Raw genomic sequence first — 19845 nt, 5'->3', positions numbered from 1 at the left:
TCCCTGTGAGCTCCCTGTGGCAGCCCTGCACTTTCTGACATGTTAGCACAGTGCTGGTTTGTTCTGTCCCTTTCAGGACACCACGGGCCTGCACTGGCCCTGCTCCAGGCACGGACACACCTCCGGGCTGCTGGCCCAGCAGGACGGGCCCACGCTGTACCTGCTCCCAGAGGTCCACCTCTCCCCCGCCCTCAGGGCCGCCCCCATCCCTGCCTGCAGGAAGAATCCTCTCTGCGCGTGAGCCCACACGCTTGTGCACTCAGAGAAGCCAGTCAGCGGGGCAAACATTCGCATCTGAGCCTCCCGCTGCCCCTTCTCACCACACACACGAAGCAAAGTCTCGCCGAGAGCAGCTACTCCCACGGCCAGCTCGGCCATCCGGGGCTCAACAGAGGACCTGGCAGGATGTCCAGGAATCGGACCCCATGTGTCCTGCACCCCGCCCTGCCCACATACACCTCACATTCTGTGAGACACGGCCTGTGTTGGTGGGAGGCTGCAGAGTCCACAGGGCCACTCAGCAAGGACCAGTCCCCGGGTCCACGCCGTGACTCACGATGCAAGGAGACGCAGATTGACCAGGCTGAAGAGGACGCCACGACCCACTGCTCTGGGACGAAGCAACCCCGGCACCCACTGTCCATGTGAGAAAGGGAAACATGAAACCTGAGGCCGCCTGCTTGTATTCACATACAGGAACCGGAAAGGCAGGAGGGAGGGCGTGCCCGGGGAGGGGCTTCCTGCCACCCACCTGCTCACAGTCCCTCCCTCTGAGCCACGCGAACAGCACAAGTGACATCGAAAGTGCGTGTCTTCCCTCTCAGAGGGGACGCCGCCCTCCCAGCCCCACGCCCTGCCCCACCCCCACCCCCAGGGCTCCGGGGGCAGCGCTCATTCCACCGCCCGGAGGCTGGCCCTGTGCGCCTGGCCAGCTGCTAATGGACTGACAGCATCAGTGGCTCCCAGGTGGCCCGGCTGAGACTGTAATTCACGGCTGCTAGGACACAGCCCCACTTCCACAGGAGGCCTCTGAACAGACGCCGGCGCTCCCGTTTACACAGAAGGCCGCGGAGGCCATGCCCCGGGCCCACAGGCCTGATCCGTTACCTTAGACTTGAGCAGCAGGTCCTCTTTGGTCACCTCCCCTATGGAGTCCAGGTGAGGGCAGAGTTCCCTGGAGTCCCCCATAGTGGCCCGGGCTCACCTACGAGAGGACACACGCGATTCAAGGTTACTGGCAGCCACTGCTGGTGGGAGCCGGGGAGGGCGGGGGAAGGAGTCCTGGCTCTGCACAGAGCAGTGGGGGACGCAGGGGGGACGCTGGACCTCCGAGCCTCACTCTCCATGACTGAGGATGTCAGAACCCGGCACAGGGCCACCCTAGGGCGAGCACTGGGCCAGCAGTGGGTGAGATGAGAGAATAACTGGTAGGGAGGACAAAGGCCCTGCCTGCGTTCAGGTTGCCACCTGCCAAAGAACCCACAACCGCTGCTCTTTCAGGAGGCCAAGTCCAGGGGCCCACCGCTGCCAAGTGCACGGGTGGGGAGGGGACAGCGTGGAGAGGCTGGGTGTCAAAAAGGCAAGTGGCAGAGGCTGCCTCCCGACCCTGGGAGCCAGCAGGACTGGCAGGGGCCTCCGTGAGGCCAAGTGCCCAGGCAGGGCCCTCACGTCCCGGAGAGCCCCACCTGCCGCCGCCTGAACACCCGATTCCGGGGCAGCCAGCGAGGCGGCACACCTCTGGAGGACGTGTCCCGGGAGCAGGGGGTCGTCAGGAAGCACAGCTCTGGGCGACAGGCTTCAAGCAAGGGCGGAGAAACAGCTTTGTCGGTTTGTGTAAGTGACACGCGTCCATCACAGAGAGATCAAAGTAAAACGGGGACACATCGCTGGTGACCTCGGGGCAAACGTCCACCCCGCACTCCTCTGCCGGTGGCCTTTTTCTCTTTTAGGTCAGATTTTAGAGATTTCAGCCTTGGGAAACGAACACTGCTTTTGTAGGCGCCTCCGGCGGGGCCAGAAGCCCCGTGTGGGGAGGGGGTCGGTCACACACACCAGGGGGCACCCACAGAGCTGGCGGGGTCTGGGAGAGCCCGTGGGTGGCACCAACGTCACTACTGACATCTCAGTGACGTGTCGCCGCGGGGTCAAAGGCACACAGAACCGACACCCTGGTGTATTGTTTACAACCTCCTGTGAATCTGTTTTTGTTTTTTTTTTTTTTTGTTTTTTTTTGACAGGCAGAGTGGACAGTGAGAGAGAGACAGAGAGAAAGGTCTTCCTTTGCCGTTGGTTCACCCTCCAATGGCTGCCGCGGCCGGCGCACCGCGCTGATCCGATGGCAGGAGCCAGGTGCTTCTCCTGGTCTCCCATGGGGTGCAGGGCCCAAGCACTTGAGCCATCCTCCACTGCACTCCCTGGCCACAGCAGAGAGCTGGCCTGGAAGAGGGGCAACCGGGACAGAATCCGGCGCCCCGACCGGGACTAGAACCCAGTGTGCTGGCGCCGCAAGACGGAGGATTAGCCTAGTGAGCTGTGGCGCCGGCCTGTAATTATTTCAAAACACACTTAAAAATAACTGAGTAGTTTTTCCAGCTGCCTGGCGTCTTCAGCAGAACCAGACCCAGGAATCTGGCCGTTGATTAGCGCTCCACTCTGCTGCCAAGAAAGGCCCAAACCAGCCACAAAAGCAAATGGAGCCAAGAGCCATCCCGTCGAAGGCAGGGCTGTGTCGAGGACCCCAGGCCCCCATGGTCCCCCCGCCGTGGCCCACACTGCAGAGGCAGCTGGGGCATGACCGGCCCACACACCCGGACACCAGGCACTGACCAAGCTGGGCGTCAGCCCCGAGGCACGCTACCTGCTGCAACCTCCCATAGTGCCCAGCTCCACACTCCAGGGCACCAGCCCTTGTCTAGAGGCCTCACAGACAGGCACAGTCCGCTAACAGGAAACCCAAGTTAGCTGGGCTCACTGGCGCCCTTTTAACTCGCAGGGAATCTGAACGGGCAAAGATGGACACAGCTGCGACTCACCCCGGCTCCGCGCCTGGCCTCGTCCATGAATATCTACAGCCAGTCTTGTCTCTACCTCCGACTTCCTCTTGCCTTTTTTTAAGATTTTTTTTTTTATTTGAAAGGCAGAGTTACAGAGAGGTGGGGGGGGGCAGACATCTCCCTCCCTGGTCTGCACTCGAGGGGTGCACGTGGGAGCGGAGCTGGGGGCCTACCTCTGGGCGGAGCGAAGCCCACAGCAAGCGGCCAGCATTCACATTCTCCCAGGACAGCCGGCAGTGACGGGCTGCGGTGGTCTGGGGTGACAGGCGACCGTGGCCAAGGAACCTGGGGGACGAACCAGTGCGTTACAAGCAGGTCCTGTTATTCAAAAACCACTCTTACCACCAAAAGAAAGCTAAAAACAGCACAGAACTCCTCGCATCAGGGGCAGGTGAACTTCTCCATGGCTGGACGCTCTCCTTTCCACCCGCAGGCACAGTAAAACCCCACCACCCCTGGGACAGCTAAGAAGGCCTGGGCAGAGTTGGCACAGAGGCTCCGCCCCTCCTGGGTCCAGGAGCGCAGGGCCCTCCAGCGGTCACCACCAGGCATCACCTTTGAGATCCTTCAGACAGGAGACCTCGAACGGCATGCAGAGGGGGCCATGGGGCCTTCCTCAGGCTGCCACGGCCTGGCCGGGCCCTCTGGACAGGACGGCCGGGCCCCTCGGATCATCCTTAGAGCTCAGGGCCCCTGGCCCCCAGGTCATCAGTGAGCTCAGGCTATGGCACCACAGGGCTCATCGGCATGGCTGCAGCCCCCCTTGGCAGGCAGGGCAAAGAGGGAGAGGCAGTTAGAAGCTAACGTTTAAAAGAGTCACATGACAATGACAGGGTTCAAGGTTCTAAATTCCAGCCCTTCTTATGTGAACACTTGAAGACAGGTTTCTTGGTTTGCTTTTTTTTTTTTTTTATCCTTTCTGTGGAGGCCAAGGGCCCTGAGTTGGCATCAGTCCTATGCTATTTTAAGCTGCAGTGTGTGGTGTTCTTAGCATCTGTGGTATGTGCCCTGACTGCAGCTGGACGGTTGGCAACCGTGGAAGCCCGGTATGACCTTGGTACCTAGGACCAGGATGACGGCAACAGGCCCACTCTTTCTTGAAAAGTTTATTTATTTATTTGAAAGGCAGAGGCAAAGAGAGATCTTCCCCAAATGGCCACAACAGCCAGGGCTGGGCCAGGCCAAAGCCGGGAGCTTCATCCAGGTCTCCCCCGTGGGTGCAGGGTCAAAAGGAGTAGGGCCATCTTCTACTGCTTTCCCAGGCCATAGCAGAGAGCTGATCAGAAGAGGAGCAGCTGGGACTCGAACCGGTGCCCATATCTGATGCCAGCACTGCAGAGGTGGTGGCTTTACACGCTACGCCACAGCGCCAGCCCCTTAAAAATTCTTAATTCATGGGCCAACCAGAACAACCCTGTCCCGCTGCCTCAGTTTCCCAAGCTCTGTTCTGAATCACCAGGCTTCTCAGCTTCCAAACGCCAGCCGGGAACGCTGCCATTCCATATCCAACTGCACACAAATCACCAACAGCTTCAACAGCGTAAGCAGCAGGGAACACAAATCCAGTAAATAAACAAGGCCGTGTGCAGAGACCTAACAAGGACATTCTCTGCACCACTGTTAGTAAAAGGAGGGAAACTGGGTGTGCGTGAGCCCCAGCAGGCCACTGGGCAGACAACACCTGCTGCTGCACCATACAGGCAGCCACTAAGAACCGGGACGGGGGCTGGTGCTGTGGGCTAAACCTCCACCCACTGTCCTGGCTGCTCCTCTTCCCATCCGGCTCCCGCTGTGGCCTGGGAAAGCAGTAGAAGATGGCCCAAGGGCTTGGGTTCCTGTACCCACGTGGGAGACCCAGAGGAATCTCCTGGCTCCTGGCTTTGTATTGGCTCAGCTGTGGCCGTTGTAACCATTTGGGGAGTGAACCAGCAGATAGAAGACCTTCAGTCTCTCCCTCTTTCTGTCTGTAACTCTACCTCTTAAACAAATAAATGAAAAATCATAAAAAAAAAAAAAAAAAAAGAAAGAAAGAAAGAAACCGGGGCAGGAGCTTGGTGTGGTGGGAAAGACTCCACCTGGGCCGCCTGCACGTCTCCCGACAGTGCCCGAACTGCAGTCCTGCCTCTGTTCCCAGACCAGCTGCCTAGGGGCAGCAGGGCATGGCTCAAGCAGCTGGGCCCCTACTGCCCACATGGGAGACCTGGACTGAGTTCCCAGTCACTGCCCACATCGGTGGCAGGGACCCAGCTCTCTGAGCCATCGTGTGCTGCCTCCCAGGATGCATCAGGAAGAAGCAGGGATGGGCGGTGGAGCCAGGACTCGAGAACCAGGCACTCAGATAGGGGATGCAGGTGCCCAAAGTGGCAGCTTATTTTTTTTTTATAAATTAATATGATCTAGCACTTTTTAAAATTTTATTTTACAGGCAGAGTGGACAGTGAGAGAGTGAGAGTGAGAGAGAGAGAGAGAGAGAGAAAGGTCTTCCTTTTGCCGTTGGTTCACCCTCCAATGGCCGCCGCGGCTGGCGAGCTGCGGCCGGCACACCGCGCTGATCCGATGGCAGGAGCCAGGTGCTTCTCCTGGTCTCCCATGGGGTGCAGGGCCCAAGCACTTGGGCCATCCTCCACTGCACTCCCGGGCCACTGCACTCCCGGGCCACAGCAGAGAGCTGGACTGGAAGAGGGGCAACTGGGACAGAATCCGGCACCCCGACCGGGACTAGAACCCGGTGTGCCGGTGCCGCAAGGCGGAGGATTAGCCTGGTGAGCCGCGGCGCCGGCCCAAAGTGGCAGTTTAACAGCTTCACCCCATAGCTGCACCCACAGCAGGCTTGAAAAAGTCACTTGAAAGGCAGAGTAGCAGACCCAGGGGATGAGGGGGGACAGAGACACAGAGAGATCTTCCATCTGCTGGTTTATTCCCCAAATGCCTGTAATAGGCAGGGTTGGAAACTCCAACAGGGCCCCTACACGGGCGTCAAGGACTGAGAACCTGAGCCATTACCCGCTGCCTCCCAGGGTGTGCATTAGCAAAGTGTGGGATCGGAAGTGAAGGGAGCACGCGATCCCAGGCACTCCGACACGGGAGGCAGGCGTTCCAACAGGGGCTCAACCGCTACGCCACCACGCCCATTCCCACCCCAGCAGGCTTTTAACAGAAATGGTCGAGCTGATTATAGAGTGCATATGGAAACAAACAAACCAAGACTTAGCACAGTCAAAACATTTTTAAAAAGAACAAAGTTGGAGGACTTAGACCATCTGACTTCAAGACTCTAAAGCTACAATAAACAGCACCGAGTGGCGTCATCTCTTAGACTCCAGCATGAGACCTGAACACACGAGGACTTCAAAGTCAACAGAAAGGTGGAGTTAAGGGTAACGTTTTTATTTTAGTGCCCAAAAAAATCCCTCAAAAATCTGTAGTTGTCTTCATAGTACACATTTTCCATGAGGTTTCTGAAGCGCACTCATACACAGTCAAGTGACTTTCAACAGAGACGTTAGCATAATTCAATGGGCAAAAGATGGACTTTTCTTTTTTTTTCTTTTTCTTCTTTTTTTTTTTTTTTTTTTTTTTACAGGCAGAGTGGACAGTGAGAGAGAGAGACAGAGAGAAAGGTCTTCCTTTTGCCATTGGTTCACCCTCCAATGGCCACCACGGCCGGCGCACTGCAGCCGGTGCACCGTGCTGATCCGAAGGCAGGAGCCAGGTACTCATCCTGGTCTCCCATGGGGTGCAGGGCCCAAGCACTTGGGCCATCCTCCACTGCACTCCCGGGCCACAGCAGAGAGCTGGCCTGGAACAGGGGCAACCGGAACAGAATCCGGCACCCCGACTGTGACTAGAACCCGGTGTGCCAGCGCCACAGGTGGAGGATTAGCCTAGTGAGCCGCGGCGCCGGCCAAGATGGACTTTTCAACAGTGGTGCTCAGATAACAACATCCATGTGGAAGAAACATGAACTAACCCCTACCCCGTGTCATACACAGGGATCGGGAGAAGCAGGCCTGTGTGCAGTGGGAAGCCAGCATCCCGGATAGGCGTGACCGGGAGTGCCAGCTCAAGTCCTGGCTCCCTAGCCTCCGACCCAGGATCCCGGGAATGCAGCTGGGAAGAAGTGGGTGAAGGCCCAAGTACTTGGATTCCTGATATCCTCATGGGACACCCCGGTGCAGTTTCTGGCTCCCGGCTTCAATCCGGCCCAGTCCCGGCCGTTGCAGGCATTTGGGGAGTGAACCAGGATGGAAGCTCTGTCTCTTTCCCCTTCTTTCCCTCCCTCTTTCTGTCACTCTGCCTTTCAAATAAAGTAAGTGTTAAAAAAAAAAAAATAATGGTCAATGAGCACATGAAAACACACTCGACATCATCGTCGTTAGAGAAACCCAAGGTAAACCCCGAGCTAACACCTCACACTCCCTAGATCAGAAACTGGAAGACAATTCCAAGTGTTGCTGAACTGATGGATTCTCATGTAGTCTGAGAGAGGGTTAAATGGTGTAAAAAGCTTTGGAAAGCAGTTTGGCAATCTCGTATAAAGCTAAACATCTGAGGGTACATCAAAGAGTTTGTGGGAAATGTGAAATCCAAACACAGAATCTTCATAATACATGTTTTTGATGAACTTTTAGAAGATCCCTAGAATGCACGGATTTCAATTTTTTGCACCAAAACAGGCTTTTTAAAAAAGATTTATTTAATTTATGTGAAATAAAGAGTTACAGAGAGGTAGGGGCAGAGAGAGGTCTTCCATCCGCTGGTTCACTCCCCAGATGGCCGCAACAGCAGGAGCTGCACCGATCCGAAGCCAGGAGCCAGGAGCTTCTTTTGGGTCTCCCACATGGGTGCAGGGGCCCAAGCCCTTGGGCCATCTTCTACTGCTATCCCAGGCCATGACAGAGAGCTGGATCGGAAGAGGAGCAGCCAGGACTGAACCAGCGCCCATATGGGTTGCTGGCACTTTGGGCCAGGGCTTTAACCCACTGCGCCATGGCGCTGGCCCCAATAGGCTTACCTTTAAACCCATTTTTCAGGAACCTGTTGAAACGTGCTCGTGCCCCTAGCATATGACCTTACAATTCCACTTGCAGGTAGACAGAGAGGAGACGCGAGAACGCCAGCGTCCACATCTCACACTTTCCACAGGAGCTTCAGGAAACAGAACACAGGCCCAGACAGGCCTCCCTGCGCACAGGACCTGGCCCTCCCTCCGTGGGCGGGCACTCAGGCCAGTCGCTCAGATTTCCCACTGATCCACACGGCACCAGACACAGCGTGTGTTATGGCCGTGCTCCCGAGAGAGAAGACTGAAACAGGAACGGAAGTCACAGGCCCACGTCACACAGAAGGGCCCCCATTGCTCCTCACTGGGGCCCCGCAAAGCCCTGGCGCCCAAAGGCGCTGGTTAAGTCAGGCACTCCGCAGGGCACTGACGCGGCAGTTCTGATTTTCAGGTGGCTCTAAGACCCCAGCCCCCCGCTTCAAGAGGGACGGCAGCCTCAGGACCCGTGCCGAGCCCCACGGCGCCCTGCCGCAGAGGCAGCTGGTCCTGCTGGACCCCGTCCCCGCCGCAAGTCCCACCTCCCCGTGCCTGCAAGAGCCCCTTCTCAGTGAAGCGGAGGGACTGTTCCAGAGAGCAAGACACGAAAAGGACTCTGGGGGTGGGTGTTGTGGTGCAGCCGGTCAAGCTGCTGCTTGGGACACCTGCCTCCCACATCCAAGTGCCGGTGGGAGGGCGCGAGTCCCAGCCACGCCCTCGCTTCTGATCCAGCTTCCTGCTCACACCCCCAGGGGGCAGTAGATGATGGCTCCAGAACTTGGGTTCCTGCCACCCATGCGGAAGACCCGGATGGAGTTGCTGGTTCCTGGCTTTGGCCTGGCCTAGCCCTGGCTGTGTGGACATGTGGGGAGTAAACTGGAGAACGGAAACACCTGTCCCTCTGTCTTCCACATAAATAAACAATCTTTTAAGAAGAGAGAGACCTCAGGGGCCAGAACTGCGGCCTAACAGGTTAAACCACCACACGCAGCGCTGGCATCCCACACAGGTGGAGTCCAAGTCCTGGTTACACAGACACTGGAGGTGCCGAGACTGCTCCAGCTCACAAGGCGAATGTGTTAGATGAGACAGGCGGAGACTTCCAGACCCAGGACGGGCAGGGCCTGCACCACGCCCCTCATAGCAGGAAGCTGGTACAGAAGACATGATGACTCTACACCCATCAGCATCCCTTAGGAGTAGGGGAATGGAGTCTCTCAGCCGGGAATGATATAGGCAGGCATACAAGATAAAACGGATCAGGTTTGTGAGCTGGGAGACCACGCCTTCACCACGCCCCTGTGTGACCTCATGCCCCTACCTGGCCACACCTGTGTGCCTACCTGCCAATCAGGTTAACTAACCACTCCCCTTTGGAAGCAGATTAAAGGCCTGGGACACAGTGGGCCTGCCCTTTTGCCATTGTGGGCCCTTGCTGCCCTGCACCTCCAGGGCGCGTGGCCTCTGGGCCACCCACCCCAAGCTTCCTGGCCTATACGCTCCTCCATGTGGCTGGCTCCTTAAAGAAAAGTGGGATGCACAGAGAAAGGGTGCTCCAAGAACAAGACCCAGGTTCAGGCCCCAGGAGCGGCTGGACCACCACGCTGCTGCGTCAGCAAGCCGCCAGGCCCGGAGCAGATCTGGCTGGGTGTGCTCGCCCCCCAGGCCCACCAGACCCTCCTCTCCTGGGGGCCAAGAGCAGGAGCGGGGGCAGGGCTGGGACGTCGGGAAGGGCACCAATGCCTGGCCCCAGCGAGATTTCCAAGATGCTTCATCCTGATAAGGGCTGGACTGGAGTGAGGGCAAAGGTGCTCCCCCTGCCCCCACGGGACCAAGTTCGGGTGGGACCTGGGGAGGGACGGCCACTCGACAAGGGCAGGACAGGCCGCACGTCCACCGCGCCCGGCTGCCTCGGGTGCCGTTACTCAGCATTTCCCAGGGCTCCGGGCCAAGCTCCTCCTCTCAGGGCAGAGCCAGGCCCTCAGGGCAGAGGATGCCCACCAGCCCTGCCGGGCCGGCCTCCCACACCCCCACGCTCCCCCTGCCTCTCAGCACGTGTGGCTTTTTTCCCTGCTTCCTGTCTCTCCATTCCCCCAAGTCCCAGACACAGCCCACACCCCCTCAGCCCAGCCTGAGCTTCCTGCGAGCCCAGCATCCGCCGAGCCGCCAAGCACAACTCAGCCCCCACCACGCCCTCGAGGTCTCTCCCGGCCCTCACTGACAGGCCTGTGTCTGGATCCTCACGACCACTCTGGGAGACAGCAGTGTCTCAAGCTCAGTCCACCTCCATCCAGGAGAAACTGGGGCTCAGCAGGCCGGGCAGCTGATGAGGTCATCACAGGGTCCCGGCTGAGGTCATCACAGGCTCCCGGCTGAGGTCATCACAGTGTCCCGGCTGAGGCCATCCCCCGGCTCCCGGCTGGCGTCATCCCCCAGCTCCTGGTTGAAGTCATCACACAGCTCCCAGTGAGGTCATCACATGGTCCCGGCTGAGGTCATCACAGTTTCCGGCTGAGGCTACCACTCGGCTCCCGGCTGGCGTCATCCTCCAGCTCCCGGCTGAGGTCATCACAGTGTCCTGCTGAGGTCATCACAGGGTCCTGGCTGAGGTTATCACAGTGTCCTGCTGAGGTCATCCCCCGGCTCCCGGCTGAGGTCATCACACAGTTTCTGGCTGAGGCCATCCCCCGGCTCCTGGCTGAGGTCATCACACAGTTTCCAGATGGCGTCATCACGCGGCTCCCGGCTGAGGTCATCACAGGCTCCCGGCTGAGGTCATCACAGTGTCCTGGCTGAGGTCATCCCCCGGCTCCTGGCTGAGGTCATCACACAGTTTCCGGCTGGCGTCATCACGCAGCTCCAGGCTGGTGTCATCTCCCGGCTCCGGGCTGAGGTCACCGTTCAGGAGCTGAACCCAGGACTGCTGTCAGCGCCCCAACAGCCCCCGGCCAGCCTGGCCTACGGGTGAGCTCCCCAAACACCCGCCCACCAGGAAAAGCCTCACAGGCAGCCCCTCTGAGCCTCCCTTCCCAGTGCGTCCTCTACAGTGGGCAGCCCTGAGCCTAGGCCAGCATCTGCGCAGCCCAAAGCCTGGCCCTACCCTTGCACCGGGCTCTGAGAGCCACTCGCTGGGAGCAGTCAGCGGTCGGGGGCAGCGACCAGCCACAGGAAGCCTCAAATCCTGCACCAAGCAGGAGGCCAGACGGAGACGACTCGGAACCGACCCAGACTTGCGTCCCGGCCACGGCCACTGAGGGCCAGGCTCCTAGGGCCTGAAATCAGCAGCTGGCTGCTCAGGTGACGCAGCCGGCGTCTGGCAGCCGGCGTCTGCCTGGCGATCAGGGCTTAATGGGATTTACGAGCATCCGTCTCCCTCCCACTCCGCGAAATCGCTGTCAGCCGGCATCCACATCACCCGCACTCGCTCTTGTCCCAGAGGGCAGCTGTCTTTGTTTCAAAGTCTTTGTAACAAATGGGAGCTGGTCTTCCAGAAACTTCTGTGTCTTTGATCCATGTTTGCTTGCTGGAGCCAAAGAGAACTGTCATTTTTTCTGTATCTTTAAATATTTGTTCTCTGCTTTCAAGTCTTCTCCGAGACTTCTCTTTTAATGATTTATGGGGAAGGCAGAGAGCTCCCATGTGCTGATTCACTCCCCGAGTGCCCCCACCACAGCCAGGGCTGCGCCAGGCCAGGCCCTCAATCCAGGTGGCCCACAGGGGGCAGGGCCCACACATGGGGGGCAGGGCCCAGCTACCTCGAGCTGCTTCCTCCCAGGGAGCCCACTGACAGGGGTGGGGTTGGGGCTTGAACCCAGGCACTCCCGGAGGGGGGGGGCAGGGGTCCCGGGGGCTGCTCGGGCTGGGCCAGAAGCGCGAGCCAGCCGGGCTGCTGTCTGCTGACCTGCGGGCTTTCCAGCACTGCACGTGTCCCCCGGTCAGGACTGGAGCCCACCGCACGTACTCTACAAACACCTTTGTCAAATGAAATGAAATTAAAAAAATGTTCAGACCCAAAGGCCCCAAAGCCCCCAAGCAGCTGAGGGTCTGAGAGGCTCACCACATGGCAGAGGGCTGGGAAAGGGCGGAGCCGCCCCGGGACGGACGAAGGCTGGGGCGGGGGGAGCCTGCCCAGACCCAGGGGGTGAGCCGGCAGAACCGGGTCTTGAACCCAGGGCCTGCAGTTCGGGCCTGTGCGCTGTCTGCCTCATCACCCTTCCGACCACATACCAGAACGCGCTGACTGAAGCCTGGCGCCCGACCCCCTTCCTCCCCAAGCACCCATCAGAGCACCCTGCATGTCACTCGACCCGGGATCTGCACCCGGACACGTCTCACCGAGAGCAGCGCCTGCCCACGCAGCAAATGCCCGATGGACTCTGCTGAAGGCTAACACTGGCTCCGCTCACCTCGCTGGATGCCACACGGTACCCAGCCAGCGCTCCATCGAGGTCCAGGAAAGGGACCAGCAAGCCAACCCCACCCCACCCCACCCCAGGCCGGCCCTGGACAAGCAGCCAGCCACACAGACCCCACCAAGACTCTGAGCTGAGCGGAACCCAAGCTCCCTGGAGGAAGCAGCCTCATCCCCCACCCCCCAGAGGCCCTGCAGCCCCTCGGCCCCGCCGCCCCCTGCCCTCTGCTAACGGAGACTGAACCGGAGCGGCCACAGACCGCTGGGTGTCGCCGGGCTCTCCTGGAGTGGGGTGGGAAGGGGGCCCGCGAGTCCACCTTGGTGGGAGGGCCCCGATCGGGCAGCTGCAGACGGCACTGGCTGGGTGCCCACAGCACACCCACGCGTCCGGCGCGCGCCGTGTGCATCTGGGCCTGGCTGAGCCAGTGCGCCCCAGGCAGGCTTCTGAGGCTTTGCAGACACCAAGGGGCTGTGCCAAGCAGTGCCGAGGCTCCTGGCGGCCCCATGGCCAGGAGCAGCAGCACCCATCAGAGGGACCGGCGAGGCACTGCCCTGGTCCCGGCGCGGGAGCCCAGCCCAGCCTCCGCAGGCCCCGCCCTCGGCTGGGCAGCCCGGATAGCCGCGCTGGGCCCGCCGGCCCGGCTCCACCTTCAGTATCCGCACTGCAAAGCGCAAAGCGGCTGCACGCATTTCGCAGGGTTCTGAGAGCCTCCAAGGCGCCTGCCACGTAGCAAGCCACACAACCCGAGGGCCGTCTCCCGACAGCACGGGCCCGGCCGGCCCCTGGAGACGACACGGACACTCGGACCTGCGCCACGGCCGGGCGCTGCAGGAGCCCCGCGTCGCACGTCCAGTGTACGCTCCCGGCACCTCTCCGGGGCGGGGCGCTGGAGGGGCGACCCAGCCCGCGAGCTCCCGCGGCCCTCGGGGTCGGCGCTGGGGCTGTAACCCGCCACCGCCGAGCAGCGGTCATCTTTTGTCCCGCAAGAGAAAAACGCACGTCAGGGCCCCCGGGAAACCAAAGCCACAGAGCCCCGAACGCCACGCGCAAGCCTCCAACGCCGCGTCAGAAAGCAACCCGGAGGCCGGCCTCCGTCCCGGCCTGCAAGCGGGGCGCCGGCACCCCAGAGGCCCCTCACGGGCGCCGGCCGCGAAAGCCAAAAGTGGCGGCGGCGCCGAGGAGGAGGCCACGGGCTCCGCTCACCTGGCCGCGGCGTGCGGCGCCGCTGGCCCGACCAGGCCCCGACCGCCCGGAGCGGGGCCAGCTGGGGTCGCTCCTCAGGAGAAAGGCCCGGCCCCCCTGAAGCAGCCTGCGGCGGCCCGGAACTCACCTGCCGCCGCCACAGCCCCCGCCGCCGCCTGTCAGTCAAGCGAGCCCTCCGCCGCGCTGCGCAGGGTCGTGCAGTCCGCTCGGCCGCGCCCCGCCTCCTCCCCCACAGCCGTCCAATCGGGCGAGGCCGGCGCCACGGGGGGGGCGTGGTCACGCGGGGGCGGTGCTGGTCGAGGGCGGGACCTGCTGGTTGGGGGCGGGGCCAGAGGGGCCGGCGCTCTGACATCACTGCGGCGCGCCGGAAGCGGCCCCCTGCCACTGTCCAGCGGCGGGGCGCCGGGACCGCCGGCCCGGCTGCCGCTATGCCAGTCACCGGGAAGACTTTCCGGCGGCGCCGGGCCGACTCGGAGTCGGAAGAAGATGAGCAGGACTCAGAGGAGGTTCGGTGCGTTGGGGGCGGGGCTCGTGCAGACCCGGAGCAATGTGCTTGGGGGACTGACCGCCGGCCAGGCCCAGCGCGGACGCTTGAGAATTGGGGTTGTGGACGGAGAAATTGAGGCGCCTGGGGGTGAGGTAGGAGCCCCAGGGCCGGGCAGCTGCGAGCGGGCGCGTGGAGGAGCTGACTGCGGTGGGCCCAGGCGCCGGGTCGCCCTCCGGCCTCGGCAGCAGACTCAGCCTGTGCGTGGTTTTTTGTTTTTCCAGATTAAAACTGGAGGAGACCCGAGAGGTGCAGAACTTGAGGAAGAGGCCCAACGGCGTGAGGTGGGTCCTGCGGACGCGAGGAGGACGGGGCAAGGGTGACGGACACTGCCGGCCAGGGACCCGCGTTCCCGGCCGCGACGCTTAGCCGGGACGTGCCCTGAGCCCTGTAGCCCGGGGCTGTGTCCCAAAGCTACCGCACGCCAGCAACTGCCCCCGGTGAATATGGGATGCCGGCAGTGCGGGCGGCGGCTTTAACCTGCTGCGCCACAGCGCCAGCCGGGACTCCGGTTCGAGTCCTGGCTGCTCCACTTCTGATCCAGCTCTCTGCTGTGGCCTGGGAAAGCGGTGGAAGATGGCCCAAGTGCTTGGGCCCCTGCACCCGCGTGGGAGACCTGGAGGAAGCTCCTGGCTCCTGGCTTCAGCTCGGCGCAGCTCCAGCCGTTGCGGCCATCTGGGGAGTGAACCAGTGGATGGAAGACCTCTCTCTCTGTCTCTCCCCCTCTTTCCCTCTCTCCCTCTTTCCCTCTCTCCCTCTTTCCCCCTCTCTCTCTCTCTCTGTCTCTACCTCTCTCTGTAACTCTTTCAAATAAACAAATGAATCTTTTAAAACAAAAAAGATTTATTGATTTAAAGGCAGAGTTACAGAGAGAGAGATCTTCCATCGCTGGTTCACTCCCCACATGGCTGCAACAGCTGGGGCTGAGCTGAAGCCAGGAGCCAGGAGCTTCTTCCAGGTCTCCCACGCGGGTACAGGGGCCCAAGGGCTTGGGCATCTTCTACTGCTTTCCCAGTTGCACTAGCAGGGAGCTGGATCGGAAGTGGAGCAGCCGGGACTCGAACCAGCGCCCATGTGGGAAGCCAGTGCTTCAGGCCAGGGCGTTAACCCACTGCACCGACCCCAGAAAACCTTTTTGAGGGATGTTTAACATCCCAGCAGATGTACAGACTGTAGTCTGTCAGCAGCTCTCCTCCTCTGGGACACGTAGGCCGTGTAAATGTGCACCAGCCGTAGAGCCGCAGTATTATTCTCTTACACTTGTCTCCAGCTCACCTGCAGAGTCCCTTTCGGCAAAATCTTGAAAATGAGATCGCCAGGCCAGGGTGGTGTCCGCTGGTGTCCACCTCACTCAGCACCCCCTCCCCAGCACCCACAGTGCTCGTGAGCCCTGGCTCGGTCCTGGGGTCTTCCGCTGGCTCTGGTGTCTGCCTCTCAAATGCCGCCCTAAAGTGACGTCGCACCTTCAGGCCTGAGTGTGCCTGAGTGGTCTCGGGGTGTGCGAGTCCTCTCTCCTCTCTGGTTCTGCTCAGTGCTGCCGCCCTGCTGGTGGGAGAGAAGGTACAAGAAGAGACCACGCTGGTGGTAAGTATGGGGTCCTCCGCGTGGCCGCTGTTCCGTGGCCGGAAGCCCCGCCGCGTGTGCAGCTGCCTCCCTGCGCCGTCTGCTCCCCGCAGGACGACCCGTTCCAGATGAAGACGGGCGGCATGGTGGACATGAAGAAGCTGAAGGAGAGGGGCAAAGAGAAGTAAGTGCGGGCGGGCGGGGCGGCCCCTCGGCCTGCGCCCAGCTCCACGCGTGCGCCCGGCCGTTCCGCGTGACGGGGCCGCTTCTGCAGGAGAGAGGCTCACCCAGCCCACAGCCCTGGTTTCTCAGCCGCGTCTGGCGGTGGCCTGAGGTGGAAGAGACAGGCAGTGGCTGGGCGTGTGGCCTCTGCTTCTCTGTCCTCCCAGCCTCACCAGGGCGCGCTCGTGGGCGCCCCCTCTGAGCACCGCCGGCCTCAGTACCTGACCCTGGGATGGCCTGTCACCACGCGGGCCCTTGGGACCGGGCAGAAACGACACCGACTGGCAGCGAGCTCGGCGGGGGCGGGGGTGCCCCTGTGCCCGTGGTCTCTCGACCCCTGGGGGTCTAAGAGTGCTCTCAGATAGTTCACAAGCTTAAGGACCACCGCTCATTCCCCACGGGGGCGCCGGAGGCCCTGGTCTCCTGCCGGGCGTCCTGGGCTCCTCCGCGTGTCCCGCCATCCCGCAGCGTCTGCTTTCTCCGGCCCTGAGCAGGGCGTCTCCTGTGCTCGGCCTTCCTCACTGCGCAGCGCACACACACACACACACCCACGCACACACGCACACACGCCCCGCCCAGGGTGACGGCGGCTCCGCCCACTCGGCTCTGTCCCCGCTTGCAGGATCAGCGAGGAGGAAGACCTCCACCTGGGGACGTCGTTCTCCGCAGAAACCAACCGCAGGGACGAGGACGCGGACATGTAGGTGTCTCCTGGCCGCGCCCTCGGAGCTGGCATTTCTAGAATTTTCCTGGAAGACACCGAAGTTGCCCCTCCTCCCGCCTCTCGGGCTTGAGAGCTTTGCAGGCCTCTCCAGAGCCCATGAAAAGGGGCCGAGGACTGGCAGTGCTCCCGGCGCTGCCGGCGGAGCGGCGGCCTCGCCATCAGAGAGCCGGCAGCGCCTGCGGTCGGTGCTCTAGGTTGAACACTGCCGACTCCGCTTCCCCGCGGTCTGATGGGCACTTCCGGGTTGGGGCGCGGGGAGCCCTGCCCGGGCGGGGCCTGTGGTGAGCGCCCCGCCCCGCCCCCCCCCCCCCCAGGATGAAGTACATCGAGACGGAGCTGAAGCGGCGGAAGGGCATCGTGGAGTGCGAGGAGCAGAGGGTGAAGCCGCGGAGCGCGGAGGACTGCCTGTACGAGCTGCCCGAGAGCATCCGCGTGCGCTCCGCCAAGAGGACGGAGGAGATGCTGTCCAACCAGATGCTGAGCGGCATCCCCGAGGTGGACCTCGGCATCGAGTAGGCGCCGCCCACCCGCGAGTCACGTGCCCCCGCCCCGCCCCCGAGGCCAGGCCGCGCCCCGCCCCGCCCCCGAGGCCAGGCCAGGCCGCGCCCCCCCCAGCCGCCCTCCCTGGTCCCGTTTCTGGGCTACGAAGTCTGCTTTGCAGGGGGAAGGAGTACGGTGGGGGGGGTCTGGAGCCCCTTCTCTGGCCTCCAGGCTCCGCCTTAGCAGCCCCCTCCTCTGAGGCCGGTTCCCCCTGAGCAGCAGAGGGCGCCCCCTGTGCCCTCGGCCCTGCCCTGACGGCGCTGGGGCCTCCCCCGCAGTGCTAAGATCAAGAACATCATCTCCACGGAGGACGCCAAGGCCCGCCTGCTGGCCGAGCAGCAGAACAAGAAGAAGGACAGCGAGACGTCCTTCGTGCCCACCAACATGGCCGTGAACTACGTGCAGCACAACCGCTGTGAGCCCCAGCCCCCAGCCCGTGGGAGGGGTCCCGGGGCTCCTCCCCCCTGACTCTCCCCCTGACTCTCCCCTGGTCTCTCGCTGCAGTCTACCACGAGGAGCTCAACGCCCCCATCCGGAGAAACAAGGAGGAGCCCAAGGCCCGGCCCTTGAGAGTGGGCGACACGGAGAAGCCCGAGCCCGAGAGTGAGTCCCGCGGGGCCGGGCGGGGCGGGACAGAGCCTGGGCTTCAGGGCCGGGATGCCCGCGTGGAGCCCGCCCGGCCCTCCCCACGCCGCGGTGTCCCCCTCTAAGTGGGGCTGCACCAGAACGCGCCCCTGGGCGTGCGCTCGGGACGCACCAGGCTGCCGAGCGCAGAAGAGACGGCAGGAAGCTGCCGTCAGCAACCTGGAGCTACAAGTCACTCGTGTAACCGGCAGTGAGGGGCCTGCTGCGTCCACGGGCTGGGTCAGGCGCTGGGGCTCCCGTGGAGGAGGCTGGGGGTGCCAGTGGGGCGCTGTCTTCTCCTGCAGGGTCCCCTCCCAACCGCAAGCGGCCCGCTAACGAGAAAGCCACTGATGACTACCACTACGAGAAGTTCAAGAAGATGAACAGGCGGTACTGAGGGGGGCGGCTGCCGGCCCCGGGCACGCGCTCCCGAAACAGGCTCACCCAGGCTTGCCTGGGGGTCCTCAAGCACGCAGGTTGTCAACTTTGAAAAACTGGGTTTACTTTGTGTGTTTTGGGGACAAACTCTGCATTATTAAATCTTGTTTGTAAATAGACTGGCTTTCTCTCTTTGTTCTGGTCTGGGAGGGAACAGCTGTGTGTGCCCGGTGGTCCCGGCCTCGGCTTGGGCTCTCAGTGGTGGACATGGACTCGTGTCCTCCACTTCCAGACACTGGGGAGGGACGCGTCCACGGCTCAGAGCAGCAGCAGCTGGGACGACCTCAGCGGACGCCTGCATTTTCTGACTTCTGCAAAATGGCCTCTCTCTCTGCAAGGGAGAACTCCCTGTCCTCCCCCGTGTGGGGCTGGATTATTAAATACAGAGCGAGCGCGGCCTCGTGGCCTTCAGCAACACCAGGTGACGCTCTCACAGCCCGAGGCCTGGGGGGCTCAGATGTCAAACTGAGCTCCTGAGAAACGGGTTCTCCTTCCGTTCTTGTTTTTTGAGGTGATTTATTTGAAAGAATTAATTACAGAGAAGGAGAGCCAGAGGCAGACCGCGAGCGAGATCGTCCCAGCTGAAGTTCATCCTCCAAACGGCGGCAGCGGCAGGGCCTGGCCCGGAGCTTCCCCGGGTCTCGCACGTGGCTGCAGGGCCCCGGCACTCGGGCCTTTATCTGCTGCTTTCCCAGGGGCATTTAGCATCGAGGTGGGACTCAAACCCTCTACACCACAGTGCCGGGCCCCTCCGCTGACTCAAAAGACGGAGACGCTCCGACCGGCTGGCCGAGGTGTTTCCCTGGACGGGCCAGGGAAGCAGTGGGCTTGAGACTTGTGGACTGGCCGAGTGCAGGCCCCGTGGCCGTGGAGGCTTGGTGCACGCCGACTGGCCGAGTGCAGGCCCTGTGGCCGTGGAGGCTTGGTGCACGCCGGACTGGCCGCGTGCAAGCCCCGTGGCCGTGGAGGCTTGGTGCACATGGGCCAGATCGGACCCTTGCTCACTGCTCCTAATCCCTCGAGTCTCGGTTTTCTCATCGATAAAATGGAGAGGGGCCAGGCGTTGTGGGGCACTTGCGACGTGAGCACCAGAGTGCCAGTGCATAGCCCAGCTGCCGCGCCTGGGACACAGCTTCATGCCAGCTCCCCTAGGAAGACAGCAGAAGATGGCCCGTGTGCGTGGGCCCCTGCTCCCATGAGAGAGACAAGGACGGAGTTGCCGGCTCCCGGCCTTGGCCTGGACCAACCCCAGCTGCTGCATGTGTTTGGGGAGTAAACTTGGGGCTGAAAGGTCTCTTAACTGTCAGATAAAATGAAAATAAATTTTAAAAATTTAAATAAATGAATAAAATGGTTAAAAAACCAACAATAGGGGCTGGTGCTGTGTCGTAGTAGGCTAAGCCTTTGCCTGTGGTGCTGGCATCCCATATGGGCCCCAGTCTTTTTCCCTGCTGCTCCACTTCCGATCCAGCTCTCTGCTGTGG

The 19845-nt window shown here is 61.7% G+C and overlaps 2 protein-coding genes across 6 annotated transcripts in view; one reads left to right on the top strand and one right to left on the bottom strand.

The window, feature by feature from the left end:
• Window positions 1–13957, bottom strand: part of USP20 (ubiquitin specific peptidase 20) — a 36168-nt gene extending 22211 nt beyond the window's left edge. For 3 of the 5 annotated variants that reach the window (XM_051829502.2, XM_051829505.2, XM_051829506.2), the window contains exons 1-3: window positions 13834–13957; window positions 3227–3338; window positions 1108–1204 (exon numbers count right to left, since the gene is read on the bottom strand). In XM_051829502.2, coding sequence (XP_051685462.1) covers window positions 1108–1188 — 81 coding nt within the window. In that variant the 5' untranslated portion in view covers window positions 1189–1204; window positions 3227–3338; window positions 13834–13957. Of the gene's footprint in view, window positions 1–1107; window positions 1205–3226; window positions 3339–3608; window positions 3745–13706 lie in introns of those variants that run through there. The other 2 variants (XM_051829504.2, XM_051829503.2) reach the window with 2 other exon arrangements.
• A 64-nt stretch (window positions 13958–14021) lies between these two features.
• On the top strand, window positions 14022–18480 carry C1H9orf78 (chromosome 1 C9orf78 homolog). The gene is made up of 9 exons (XM_051829511.2): window positions 14022–14217; window positions 14475–14534; window positions 15783–15834; window positions 15927–15997; window positions 16658–16735; window positions 17074–17271; window positions 17578–17714; window positions 17804–17902; window positions 18229–18480. The coding sequence occupies exons 1-9, from the start codon at window positions 14135–14137 to the stop codon at window positions 18318–18320; spliced, it is 870 nt and encodes a 289-aa protein (XP_051685471.1). The 5' UTR covers window positions 14022–14134; the 3' UTR covers window positions 18321–18480.
• The last annotated feature ends 1365 nt before the right edge of the window (window positions 18481–19845 follow it).

The sequence above is a fragment of the Oryctolagus cuniculus genome, chromosome 1, assembly GCF_964237555.1.
Source record: "Oryctolagus cuniculus chromosome 1, mOryCun1.1, whole genome shotgun sequence".
Lineage (NCBI taxonomy): Eukaryota > Metazoa > Chordata > Mammalia > Lagomorpha > Leporidae > Oryctolagus > Oryctolagus cuniculus.
This window is presented reverse-complemented; position numbering and strand designations above follow the sequence as displayed.

What these genes read in the sequence shown, in the direction of transcription:
- C1H9orf78 (XM_051829511.2), top strand. Translation starts at nt 14,135, where the DNA reads ATGCCAGTCACCGGGAAGACTTTCCGGCGGCGCCGGGCCGACTCGGAG. An exon ending in CAGGACTCAGAGGAGGTTCG is followed by an intron (nt 14,218 to 14,474) that starts GTGCGTTGGGGG and finishes TTGTTTTTCCAG; the next exon opens with ATTAAAACTGGAGGAGACCC. An exon ending in AAGAAGAGACCACGCTGGTG is followed by an intron (nt 15,835 to 15,926) that starts GTAAGTATGGGG and finishes TGCTCCCCGCAG; the next exon opens with GACGACCCGTTCCAGATGAA.